The sequence below is a fragment of the Vespa crabro genome, chromosome 14, assembly GCF_910589235.1.
Source record: "Vespa crabro chromosome 14, iyVesCrab1.2, whole genome shotgun sequence".
NCBI lineage: Eukaryota > Metazoa > Arthropoda > Insecta > Hymenoptera > Vespidae > Vespa > Vespa crabro.
Genome location: NC_060968.1, coordinates 5,211,097 through 5,224,096, shown reverse-complemented (window position 1 = coordinate 5,224,096; position 13,000 = coordinate 5,211,097). Strand labels below are relative to the sequence as shown.

The 13,000-nt window shown below is 40.4% G+C and overlaps 2 protein-coding genes across 5 annotated transcripts in view; both read right to left on the bottom strand.

Moving 5' to 3' along the window:
- Positions 1-13,000, bottom strand: part of LOC124429053 (carbonic anhydrase 7-like) — a 393,187-nt gene that overhangs the window by 8,932 nt on the left and 371,255 nt on the right. The window lies entirely within an intron of this gene.
- LOC124429025 (cadherin-99C) overlaps positions 158-13,000 on the bottom strand; it is a 54,699-nt gene continuing 41,856 nt past the window's right edge. For 3 of the 4 annotated variants that reach the window (XM_046973724.1, XM_046973725.1, XM_046973726.1), the window contains 16 exons: positions 10,273-10,422; positions 9,775-9,993; positions 9,420-9,614; positions 7,866-8,153; positions 7,438-7,755; positions 7,202-7,342; positions 6,826-7,110; positions 5,852-6,025; positions 5,443-5,652; positions 5,149-5,280; positions 4,957-5,073; positions 4,483-4,881; positions 3,722-4,350; positions 3,146-3,376; positions 2,415-2,644; positions 158-2,169 (listed from right to left, as the gene is read on the bottom strand). In XM_046973724.1, the coding sequence (XP_046829680.1) occupies positions 1,847-2,169; positions 2,415-2,644; positions 3,146-3,376; positions 3,722-4,350; positions 4,483-4,881; positions 4,957-5,073; positions 5,149-5,280; positions 5,443-5,652; positions 5,852-6,025; positions 6,826-7,110; positions 7,202-7,342; positions 7,438-7,755; positions 7,866-8,153; positions 9,420-9,614; positions 9,775-9,993; positions 10,273-10,422 (4,041 nt within the window). In that variant the 3' untranslated portion in view covers positions 158-1,846. Of the gene's footprint in view, positions 2,170-2,414; positions 2,645-3,145; positions 3,377-3,721; positions 4,351-4,482; positions 4,882-4,956; positions 5,074-5,148; positions 5,281-5,442; positions 5,653-5,851; positions 6,026-6,825; positions 7,111-7,201; positions 7,343-7,437; positions 7,756-7,865; positions 8,154-9,419; positions 9,615-9,774; positions 9,994-10,272; positions 10,423-11,933; positions 12,244-13,000 lie in introns of those variants that run through there. The other variant, XM_046973727.1, reaches the window with a different exon arrangement.

Genomic DNA, 13,000 nt, shown 5'->3' with positions numbered 1-13,000 from the left:
TTTTTTTTTTTTTTTTTTTTTTTTTTTTTTTTTTTAATTCGATCTAGGTAATTAACTCGAACCTTTCGAAATCTTAATGAAAATCTTTCTTCTTTTTTTTTTTGTTCTCCCCCAAAACGAGAAATATTCCATGGGTAAAAGAGTTCGTAATCGTATGTTTAATTATTTATGTAAATATAATAAATTTTTATATTTAAGTATTAACAATTTATACAATCGTCGCTATTCTTCTCGTTCATAAATAATATTCAACCACGAGTGAAATGATACCTGTTAGAAATTTTTTCATTTCGGGCGAAACACCGATCACGTATCCGTCGAGCAAAATGTACGATCTCCGAGTGCGTGTAACTGTGCGCATGTATGTGTGTGTGCGTGCGTGCGTGCGTGTGTGTGTGTGTGTGTGTGTATGTGTGTTTGCGTGCGTGCGCGCACGTTCATGCGTCGACGTGTTATTAAATTCTCGTCTTAAGACTAGAGAAAATGTAGATTATGAAAGGATCGGAATTGTTCATCGGTGCCCCGGTAATCAAACGTTACGACATTAATACTTAATCCTAATTATCTCCCATTAAGTACATGGATTTCACAACACGTTCGACGATCGTCTAGATCGCGTGATAAAAACTCAATGGACTTTAAAAGGAAACGATGGATTGGCTTGAATCTCTCCTTATTCGGTTTTCCCGCGCTTTCTTTAACGTATACGTTAACAACGACACGCGTACATATAATACAATAAAATTATTCGAAAGTAGGCAATAGAACTTTACGCAATAATATAAATATTATGATAAAATGATATAATACAAATTCGGTATTTTTCCTTTCATACATTCCTTTGATCATTCTGACAACTCACTCTCGCACTGAAAAAACAAACAAAACAAAGACAAAAAAAAGAAAGAAGAAGAAAAAAACAAGAACACTCAGACAATTTTTTCACTCCTTTTTCTGCGAAAACGCTACATCCTATATATTTCTTTTCATTGGACGGCACATAGACTTTCGATAAAAGAACCCTTAGTACTATTCGTTATCCGTGCGATTAAAAGCCGTACGTTGTTGCGTTCAAAGAGAAAAGTAAAACGCTTAAAAACTTTGATGGATAAAAGTCCGTTGGCTCTCGATGGACTGTTTTAATTGATTGTCATCAAAGATTGCACGACTGATCGATGAACGAGTAAAAAATCGATTAATCGAACGAAGAAAAAAAAAATATACATATATTCCTATCTCTAGGTATTTGCCATATTTTTCTTCATTTCTTTTCTCTCTATCCCGATATTTCCAACGAAAATTATTTCTCACGGCATCCGTACTCTCGTTGAGATTCTCAAAGAGGATTTGTATCTTCAAAAAAAAAAAGAAAAAAAAAAAAAGAAAAAAAGAAAAGAAAAAATATAGTATAGGCTCGCGATCCCTCGCGAGTTTCTCTTACTCTTGGTAAACGTCGTTCGCTATCGATCACCGCGCGGTGATAATCCATACGGAAGGAATTCTCGTCGTTTCTTCTAGCTAATAAAAACGCTTCGATGCGTTCGTTTGAAAAAAAAAAAAAAAAAAATAAAGGAAAAAAGATCTCTGGCACTTTTTTTTAAATATCAGCGAGGTCATTATTAATAAATTCGCTGCGGAAAGACTGCTACGAATGCGAGCCTCTTTTTCAAAGGAACACGCTCAGGAAAGTGGAAGAAAAGGTCCCTGGTATTTCATTCGAAATTTAGCAAAGCACATTCCCCGGGAGAGAATTCTATTCTATTCCCGGTTAAATTCTTCCCTCTTCATATCGCAAAGTCGTAATTCACATGGAAATTTTTCGGTTGAACTCGATAACGGATCAAGCTTACAATTCAGTGGTCGTTTCCACGGGGCTCTGCTCGTACAAGTAAGTAAATCCAAGATGAGAATAGTCCTTCTTTTCTCGGAACGTAACGTTATCGTTGGAAGGACTTGCACTGAGTAGATCACCGCCATGATTGTAAAGAGGATTGAGGACGGGTGTGGTGGTGTCGTGATTATTGATGGTATTGCTGTTGCTGGTTGTGTGATTCTTACGACCAAGAGTCGATCGTCGAAGTGAATGGACGTTACCCTCCGCATGATTCCCGGCTATACTAGAGGCTCGAGCCGTGGTCGCAGCTTCCGAACTCACAGGACTTTGTTGGCCTTAAAACGAAGAAAGAAAGAGTAACCATTGTACCTATGCGGCGAAAAAAGATTGGTAAAATATCTAACGTAATATTTTTCCGATATGATTTCTTCCTTTTTCTTTACGGTCGGTCATATTTAAAATACTCATTCTACAATAGACCATTTTTCTTTAACCACCGTCACCAAGTCACGAAATAATATTTTAATACTTTTCATTTGATTTACGAACGAATAAATAAATCGATCGAATTGATTATTACCGGTACTCCCACCGTGGTCTTTGGTAATATAACTAACGTTGTCCAAACTGAAGGCATGATTCTTGTTGCTGAAGTCAAGTTGCAAGTCGTTGTAACTGTCATTGTCATCTACGGGCACGCTCATTTGAAGCACCTGCGTCTCATATTCCTTCAAATTGGGCTCGACGTAGACGGGATCGTAACGAGGTACAACATACATCCGTTGCATTCGCTCCTTGTATGCCTTATACCTGTATGATTTCATTTCATTCCTTTATATTTGTCTATATATATATATATATATATATATACGTTTATGTAAGAGTTTTAACGCGACGCAACGCTCCATTCCCGTCTATTCGTTCCGGAAACTTTAATTAGACTTAATGGTTCTAATAAAGGGAACAACGAATTTGTACGAGAAATGTGCCCAGTCGGATAGTACTTTAGAAAAAAAATACCATCATGAATATTCACATCGATAGTGGAATGAGAAAAAAATTCGTTTACGTACGAAATGAAACGACCAAACGCATTTATGAAAATGTTATGCATTACGATTATGTCATTCCTAAATTCGCATTTTCGTTTGTTTGGTAACAAAAAAATGTAGGTCGATCGAATAACAATAACACATATGCAAGTCGTTCGATTGATCGTTTATACGTGGCAGCGAACGACTATGTGGTCGAATAAAAAAGTGTAGAAAAAAATGACGCGAGTAAAGGAAGAAAATAAAGAATGAAAAATACCTGGACCAAGATACGCAGATGTAGATTATTCCGGCGATTCCAAGTATGAGGATGACGCAGGCTATGATGATCAGAGCATATGGGAATACTTCTCCGCTGAACGCCACAGCTGTTTGCGTGCGAACGGGCTCCGCGTACATTACTGGTGCGTGTATGTCGATTGCGTTAGCGCGTACCAACGTCGAAACGTCAAACGTGATGTTCGATACCGCAGTTCTTTCGACGATCGACCTGCAAAAAATAGAACGGCGCAAATAAATGCAATGCACGCTTCTATCGCGTCTGGCGTACCTACACGAGCGATAAGTATTCAAGGTCTACTGGAATTTACAAACCGGGCGGCGTACCTGCTGTTCGTAATTATACGTAGACTTGAGAAATTACTGCTCTTATCGGAGAATGACTTTACGATCCTTCTCAGAGTAATGCGAGTTACGAGATCGTGTAGGATATTACGTTCAAAAACAATATATGTCGTTCTTAAGATATTTTTCAATATCTAGGAATCATTTCGTCGCTACGAGATTCTAAATTTCGTTCGAGAAAAGATATATATCTATATATATAAAGGATTACCTCTGGATTCTAGAGCTATTGCGATCCAATATCAGTTCAGTATCGGGATCGATAGCGTAAAACCAAACGTCCGAGTCTTGGGGATAAGTTTCGACCGTTCCATTCTTCGTGCGAACCTTCCTAACGGCGATCCTATCGATACCGACCAAGAGTTCACTCTTTTCCTCGATGATGTTCGCTATTCTCCTGGCATCCTTCTGAAGTACCTCAGGTGCCGCATCCTGAACTACCAGGATCAATAGATTTTCTTCGCCTATTAAATTAACTATCACCGGGGCAACAATCGAGTTGAAGTTTATCGTCGAGTTTGGATTGTCACGTACGTTCACGTCGAATTTAAAGGGTAACTCGGAAGGATCGACGTTGTCAAAGGTCGCGGTAGTTCGTATTATTCCAGAGAAAGCATCCATCGCGAAATAATCAGAGCCACGTCCCTCGAGAATCTTATACTCCAATTTTCCGTATTTCCCGTTGTCCTTGTCGTGTGCTTTTACTTGTATAACACTCGATCCGAACTGTGCATTCCGTGGTATCGCAGCAAAGTAACGAGCCCTTCTCAGTTTGTAATCGTCCTCGGGAAAGATAAATTCCGGCTTGTTGTCGTTCACGTCTATGACTTGAATCTTTACCTGTTACCGAAGAGAAAATCATATATATATATATATATATATATATATATATATATATATATGATTTTGTAGATCCGATCGATCGGCCAGCCTCGATCGATCGGATATACTAAAATAGAAAAAATCTTTTACCATGGTTGTGTTGCGACCAGAGTTCAATAAACCGGACAACGACTCTAGCCTGATCTTGATCTGATAAAATTCGGTTGTCTCATAGTCGAGAGCAGCCTTTTTCAATTTAAGAGCACAATTGCGTTCCTCGGTGACATTTGCCTCGAACAAATCGTTCTCATTTCCGCTGTAAATCTCACATTTCAAGGGCGTCGAATCATGAGCGTGACTGTTGATGATCGTAATTATCTTTATCAACGTCCCGTCGGCAGCATCTTCCGGTACCTCGACGTTGTACGAATTCTCTGCAAAGCCCAAGCCGACCTCTGGCGGCACGGTAGCGACGTGTCGAACAAAAATCGGGACTGTTGTCACGGATGACAATCGAGGTTCGCCCATGTCGTATGCTCGTACGTCCACCTGTTAGAAGGTAAATAAAGAAAATTCCAGGATGATCCTTCCGTTTGTTCCCAGATAGTTCGTCTCATAGGATACCTGATATTCGGAGTCAGTTTCTTTTCGAAGATCATCTCGTATTCTAATCACTCCGGTATCAGGATCGATGACAAAGTATTTGCTGGCTATACCACGACCTATAATCTCGTATCGCACCTAAAGGAGGATATCGAAATTAAGGTTTACACGATTGGCTAACTCTCTAACGCGCTCTTCCGTTAATTTAATTACCTGATTTCCGGGTGCCGTGCCGTCAGAATCTGCGGCGACGAGATTGATAACCGTCGTTCCTATAGGTGAGTCGTCATCCAGTGTAATGGGTCGAGGTACCATGGTAAAGATCGGTGGTATATCGTTAACGTCCTATCAAGCCGTTAAACGTCGAGCATAAATTCTTACCTCTAATATTAATGCTTTTAAAATTACTTATAATATATGCATATCTGTATGCACTTTACCCATATAAGCGCATTTCAAAGGCATCTTTTTTTTTTTTTTCAGTCTAAAGGCTACGTCGATCGATACCTGGACATTGACGACGACCCTCGTGGTAGAACCAGGGAGATCGCTCGTGTTCTCGACCGTCCCGATGATAAGAATATGTTGGCTCTCTCTTTCATAGTCAAGACCACGAGTGGTTTTTATCACTCCATTCTTCGGGTCTATGGCAAAGAGTTCGATGTCGCCTTGCTTGATCGTATATGTGATTTGCTTCTTTGTGTCCGGATCATCGGCCTGAAATTAATCGCGTTAGCCTTAACCCGGAGAAACGTTCTATCCTTATTGAAACGGGTTTCATCTTTTTTCATTTGCCAGATAGGATGAGTTTCTTTCGTTTTTTTTTCATTTATTTACTTATTTTTTGTTTTTGTCACCCATCTTCTTTATTGCCATTTCTTTTTGTCCTCATGAAAAAACTCAATCCGACACTCACCATCACTTGTATCACCATGTAATCCGGGACGTTCTCCTTAACTCGGGCCTCGTAACTACTCTGACGAAATATTGGAACTTCGTCCTCTACGTCTATCACTTTGACGGTAACGGTTGCAGTTGCCAAGCGATAATCAGGTGCTCCGTCTCTCGCGGTTACCACGAATTTATATTCCTAAGAAGGGATATCAATTTTATCGAATTAGAAGTATTAAGAGAATTATTCATTTCGTTCGACAACAAACAGTACCGAAAGATCCGTTCTATGCGTTGGAAAAAGGATTCACTCGGTTGAATCGTACGAGATTAGAGCGATAAAATTTTTCTTTATTGTTCGTAGAATCCGATAAGAGAGAGAGAGAGAGGGGGAGGGGATGAGGAGAGAAACAAGGTATGCGAATAATACACTTCCCACAATATTCTCGCACAATAGCTTTCCGTGTAACGAGCTGAACGAGCTCGCCAGAACTCGATACATGTATTCGTAAAAGTTGTTTCGTTTGTATAGGTCAACGGGATCGGACATCTTCGCAAAGAAACCTTTTCCCGGTCGTCCTTTCTCTCGACGTTCTTGCCAATTTTTTCTTCGAAACTCAAATTCACGATAGAAAATTTAGTATTGAAAGACTTGGAACGTAAAATCGAGCAGGGAAATCGAAAAGGAAAAACGTGAGAGTTTCAAAGATAGAAATAAAAATGATTCTTGAAACTCTTTGAAACCCCTCGCGAGTTATTCCACCCACGAAGTTTATACGTTCACGTTCATATCGTATTTACGTATTTAATTAGGGGACTTTTAATTAGCTCTCGCAAAACTCGAAAGAAAATAAAAGGTATTTCGTAGCTTCGTCGTTATTAACACTTCCTCCAATTAATGTTCTTTCCCTTTTTTTCTTTTTAAAGCTCGAGCTCTTGAAAATTCTAGACTTCAATGTCTGCGCGTATATCAAAATCGTTCCGTTGGTAAGTACTTACGTCATTCTGCTCGTAATCCAAAACGATCTTCGTGAGGACGTCGCCGGTCTCGGGATCGACCGTGAATGGAATATCATCCGGAGCGAAATAAGTGATTTCCGCATTGATACCCTCGTCGGCATCCTCGGCATGTACGCGACCTATCAACTTACGTGCCTCGCCCTCCTTTACAGAAAATTGATATGGCAGCTCGACGAATTCTGGATTTTTGTCATTGATGTCGGTGACCTTGATATTGACCGTAGCCGTACTCGAAAGTCCACCGGTGTCCTCGGCTTTTATCAACTAAATCGACAATAATTATTACGATAACGTCCAATCAAATGATTATACGATTATGGGTAATACGTTTTTCGATAAAAATACTTAAGCTCACCAATTGATAACGAGTCAAATCTTCTCTGTCCAATTTTCTTATGACGGTGATAACGCCGGATTTGTCACCAATCGCAAACTGTCTCAAATCATTTCCCGAAACAATGGAATATGAGACGGGATCGTTTTCCGGATCAACGGCCTATGAAATTATTCGAATTCGCGAGTTAATAATACCCGATTATTTGTGATTCGTTTGATTTTCGAGAGAGGTGAATTATTCGTACGAAAACTTACAGTTATAGTGGCAACCGTAGAATTGATCGAAGCACCCTCGCTAACTTGTACCTCGTATACGGGCTGTTGGAAAATTGGACTCCTCGTATTCGGTCCAGGAATAACATTTACCTCGACGATAGTTTGAGAATATTTGCCACCTTTGTCGGTAGCCTGAACTGTTATGCTGTACTGTTCTCCTGCATTGAGTTTCCTCACGGACTCGATAATACCAGTTTTAGGATCTATTTTGAACTTGTGCAGTCCATTGTTTGACACGTGATAAATACTATACGTTATCTCGGCGTTCTCACCCTCGTCGTTGTCCGTCGCCTCTACCTATATTTATGTTTTCTTTCAATTAACCAGACAAGAAACTTGGCTTGGGGTTTGGGACGAAATCGAGGAAGAGAAAATTACTGCGGGATTTGAACGTAAAGTTAAAATACCTTTGTCACTTGGCGTCTCGTCTCACCGGCCTGGACCGAAATCGGTGCTGTCATTGGAAGATGAGGCGCGTTATCGTTAACGTCGTTCAACGTCACGACGAAAGAAAGCGGCGCCGATGCGGCCAAGCCCGTTTTCTCTCTGGCTACTACCTGAAATCGGAAACGGCCAGGATTCGGTGGGTCCCGATCGAGATTTTCCTCGTTAACGATCAGGACGCCAGACGGATCGATCGAAAAGTAACTCGTTGTTAGTTCGAACGTGTACGCTGGTTTTGGATCGTCGATACCCTGCAGACAGATTGAAATAAGTTGAAACTACGATACGTTCGAGTATCTATTATTAATTATCTCTAATAGTAGAAATTCAAATACATTTCAATACATATATTCTCTCTTTTGACATCGTCCGACGATATTAACCTCTCCCTTTGAATTCGCGGCACGAACAACATTATAGCGCGTTACACTGACACGCAGATAGTCCGTGTTCTGCATTTCTAGACACACAGGTCCTATATATTATCGAGAATATCGTGGGCAGAACAAAAGGGGCATTGGGAATGAAAATGGTCGAGTTATTCGGCCGGTTGGTCGGCTATAATAACTTTCTTGAAAATGTGTCCATTAGTTTCTACTTCGAACGAGAGAACATAGAAGATATTCAAGGTAGGGCTAACTAAAACTCCGTACCATTTCGTAGACGTAATTTCCGTAAGATTCTAACTATCCAGTTCGTATTTTTCCAACTACTTCTGAAGACCGCCGTTAAGAGGCAAAATAGTCTCCTCTCCTTCCCTCGTTCTCTCGATGTTTGCCACGTAAGAGAACGGGGCTGAAGAACTCGTTAACCCATATGCAAAAGCAAGGAATTTTCGTGAAACTCAAGTTGCAAGCTTCGAGAAACTTTGGCGGTAACATATATCAACGATTTTACGTCAAAGCTTCCGGCACATTAATACACAGTTTTGCACTCGATAAGCTTCCCTTCCGATCGATTATCACGTTGATTAAATAAAGAACGAATTGATTCGTTACATTTGCTCGACCTTTCGCTTTTTCTTCCTTTCTTCTTTTCTTTTTTTTTTTTTTCTTTTTTTTTTCTTTTTTGCTCAACGCTCACGCGCCTTATTCCCGCGAGAAGAATCAAATAATTAGAAAGGAACGTCTTCGCCGGCCGATGAACGTGTCGCTCTAGTTACAAAATAGCTTTTACATCACGACTAAGCTGCATACATATGTATGTACGTACGTAAGTAACGTTCTTCACTCGACAGAGATCGTTCGCAAGAAGATACACACGTTTCATAGTTTTCAGACGAAACAATCGAAATCGGCGTACACGGCTCGGTAAATCGAGGATGATTACTCAAGCGTCGCTTTCGGCTCACTTTCACTTTTTCCTACGATTGTCGTAACGTTTTGCTCGAACTACCGAGTTTTAACGGGTAAATAGTTTCGTTTTCGCCAAACAATGACGAAAATTAAATGCCATGCGTTCACGGCTCGTTGCCCGAGAAACGAGTAAGAGATATTATACAGGAAATTAAAACTTACCAGATCGGCATCGGATACGGTAAGCGTTATTGGCTTGCCATTTTTATCGATGACCTTTGTACCGACCGGCGCATTCTCGTCGACAAAACCCTCGTTGTTCGAAGCTGTGATCACCGGTGGATTGCTGTCGACCGGTTTCACCGTGATTATCAGCTTCGCCGTGGCAGATCGTTTTGCTTCCGACACCTCTACCGCCTGTCGAAGATGATAATCGATTATTAAGGACGACTCGCTACCATGCTCCTTTCTATCCCATTAACGTCGATTAAATTACATCGAATTAATAACAGAGGATCATCGTTCGCTCTCCCGTTACATCGGACGCATTATAATATTCAATTTCGTTATCTCTAACCTTTATTATTATGTCGAACTTTTTAGTGACCGACGTGTCGACAGCCTTGATCTGCTTGACCGCACCTGAATTCGGATTGATCTCGAAGAAATCTCTGTAGTTGGATGGATTTCCACTGAGAAATGAATAATGAATAGGCGCGTTTATGCTGTCCATATCAACTGCCTGTATTTTCTCCGGTGATATGTTCAATATTCCCGACAATACTCCACTCGATACCTGTTGAAAGGCCATTCCATAGAGAGGAGGAATTAGAAAGGACACTAGTGCGCGCTACGATGAATTAAATTAAAAACTTCGAGATAATGGCTAATGATGATTGCAAAGGAGGAGTAAGACAAAAAAAAAAAAAAAAAAAAAAGAAAAACCAAAGAAAAAAAACAAATATATATCGCATCGTTTTTAAACGCCAGTTTGCCTTTCTTCGCAAAATAAATCTCACCTGACAGGATTAAAGAAAATTTTTACACGAATAGATCGTTATCGCTATATACGTACGGATGCCGAGTATTCCGGATTAATGCAGGCGCCATCCAGCAGCATACAACCTTGGTAGATGAAGGATGGATCTTGATCATCGTCGTCTCTGATGTTCACAGTCAAGGTGGTCGTGGATGTGAATCTATCCGATACGTTCAACGCCCTATCCTGTAAAAGCACGGTATAATTTATAATCTTAAAGAATATTATCCTGTATTATTACTTGTTTCCCTTTTGTAAGTTTGGTTGGAACGTATCCTACCGATTTACACCGATTTACATACTTAAAACAACGTAATAGAGTAAACTCGATAAGATAAGGGAGTTTACGGTCTAAACTTGCTCCTAAATCATTAACTTTTTCTACAAAACCGTGCAAGGAGGGAGAAAAAAGAAAGGGTAAAGGAAAGCTCTATTTGGGAAAGGAAAGGAAGAAAATGAATACTAATGTACGAATTCGAGTAGGTATTAACATAATTTAACATACGATTTTCGATGGAAAATATACTCTCTTACGTCCCGTGTATCTACAGGAGGATGCTGTTCAAGCACTTTCTAAAATCTCGTTCGATGGAACAGAAGGCGATCGAAGCGTTGTATCATGTCGTTGGTGAATCGAGCCTCGAGACCGAGGATTAAGATTCTCGTGACCCAGAAAACGAGAGCACCGTTGCTCGCTGGAGTAAAATCTCTCTTCCTGGATCTCTCTCTCTCTCTCTCTCTCATACTCTTTCTCTCATTTTTTTCTCAGCCTGAACCGGGTGTGGCCCGTTTACCGGTAATCTCGATGCAATTTCCTTTTGCTTGCAAAGGAAGAATAAGAGTAAGAATGGGCCGTGTATCTTGGGATTTCAGAAGCTCTGATAAATCAATGAAAATCATACGTTGTAACGTAAGGTTCTTTGCATCTATGTCTATTAAAGGTATTCTTTCAATTTAAATCCCGACTTTAGCATTATTTTTAGCGAAAATAGAAAATTATGAATGATCCAGCTAATATTATGGATTGAATGTAATACATTTCTCTTGACAAAGAAAAACCAAGCGTACTCGGGACTAAGAGTGAGAAAGAGAGAGAGAGAGAGAGAGAAAGACAAATGCGAACTGTTATCCGTTCTATGTATGTTACCTAAGTACATTTAACCGAGCGAGTCGATCGCGAATAAATTTTCTTTGGGACGGTCGAATCGTTCGACCGAATCCTACGTCTTCCTTTCCACGCTTCCGCGAGCTACGATGCGTTCGTTCCTCGACCAGAAACGCGGAATAAGGAAGAAGAGAGCAGAGAGAAAAGCCCTTTCTCTCTTTCAATGTCTAAATGAATAATGTTCCTCGTATAATATTCAAAGGAGCAACACTTGCATCAACCACAAACAGCTTCTGCAGTTTCTACAACGTATATCTTTTTAATTCGATAAAACTCGGCTTCGATCGATCAATTCGATAGCGTATCCTAGAAAATACTCGACGTGCATTCGTACGAGTACGGTAATTTTTTATGAGAAACAAACAAACAAACAAACAGAACGGTTAAGGGAGAAATAGATAAAGATGAGATATCCCATGGAAATAGAGGTTAAACATCGATCGTAGAGAGATGCAATGGCTCTAATATACGCAAAAGCCATTCCAATTGCCAATGGCTATCGGCCTCGATTGCGTTCAGGGAGCTCATTTACCTTCTTCCATTCTATTCCCTTCGCCCTCTCTCATCGTTCCTCTCCATATCTATCGGCTAGCTCCCTTAGGAATAGTTTAATGGCGTCGTTCGACTCGGTCGGCTTCAATTTTTTTCCTTCAGCTGGATATCGATCGCGTCTCCTGGAGCATTCGCAAAGCAGCAACGCCGACTATTGCCGGTATTGCTTTATGGGCGTAATCTCGAGCTTGCAACGCGAAATTGCTTGCAACGCGTCTCGCTACGATGCCGAGCTGTGATCTACCGCACGCCTCTTCGACGTGGTGCGTTCACCTGTGTAATTGTCTGCCGCTTTCGTCTCTCTCTCTCTCTCTCTCTCTCTCTCTCTCTCTCTCTCTCTCTGTAGGATCGTCGATAATAATCCTACGTGGTACGATTATCGATACGGTTAGATCCGTCTTCCCTCTTTTCTCGCTTTTTCATTGAATTCGTTTATTTGCTTTTTCGAGGCCATCGCAAGAATTCAAGCCTACTTAATCGTTCGTGGTCTTGGTGAAGAAGTAACAAAAAGAAGGAGGAAAAAGGAAAAAAGAAAACGCTCTGGAATCGTCGTGTTGGATCGTCGTGTCGAGAGAAGAACGACGTTGCGTGTTCGAGGGCGGTAACCACGGTCTCGTTTTACCGTTAGAATTCTTAAAAGTCTAGGATGCACGGTGGCAATGAGAAAGAATCACGAGTTTCTTGTATAATTAATGGACGACAAGATCATTTCATGATTAATTAACAGATAACATCTATTTGATATCGTTGAATAATGAAAAAAAGAAAGAAAAAGTATTCAAAGCTGTTATTGGAAAATGTGATTTCTAAAACTATTTCTTATCCCCGTAAAATCATTGCATTCGCGATAAGAAACAATTACCGCGCTACATTGCTACTTTCGAGCTATAGAGAAATACTTCATAAAGGTTAAATAAGAGAGAGAACTTTACAGATTCCGTCGATCGCGTGCCACGGGTACAAAGCCACATTCTCTCTATTCACTCACAGTCGAGAACTCGGTAGCGCCGTCGATAGTGCCACCAAAGGCTCCTATTAAAAGCACGA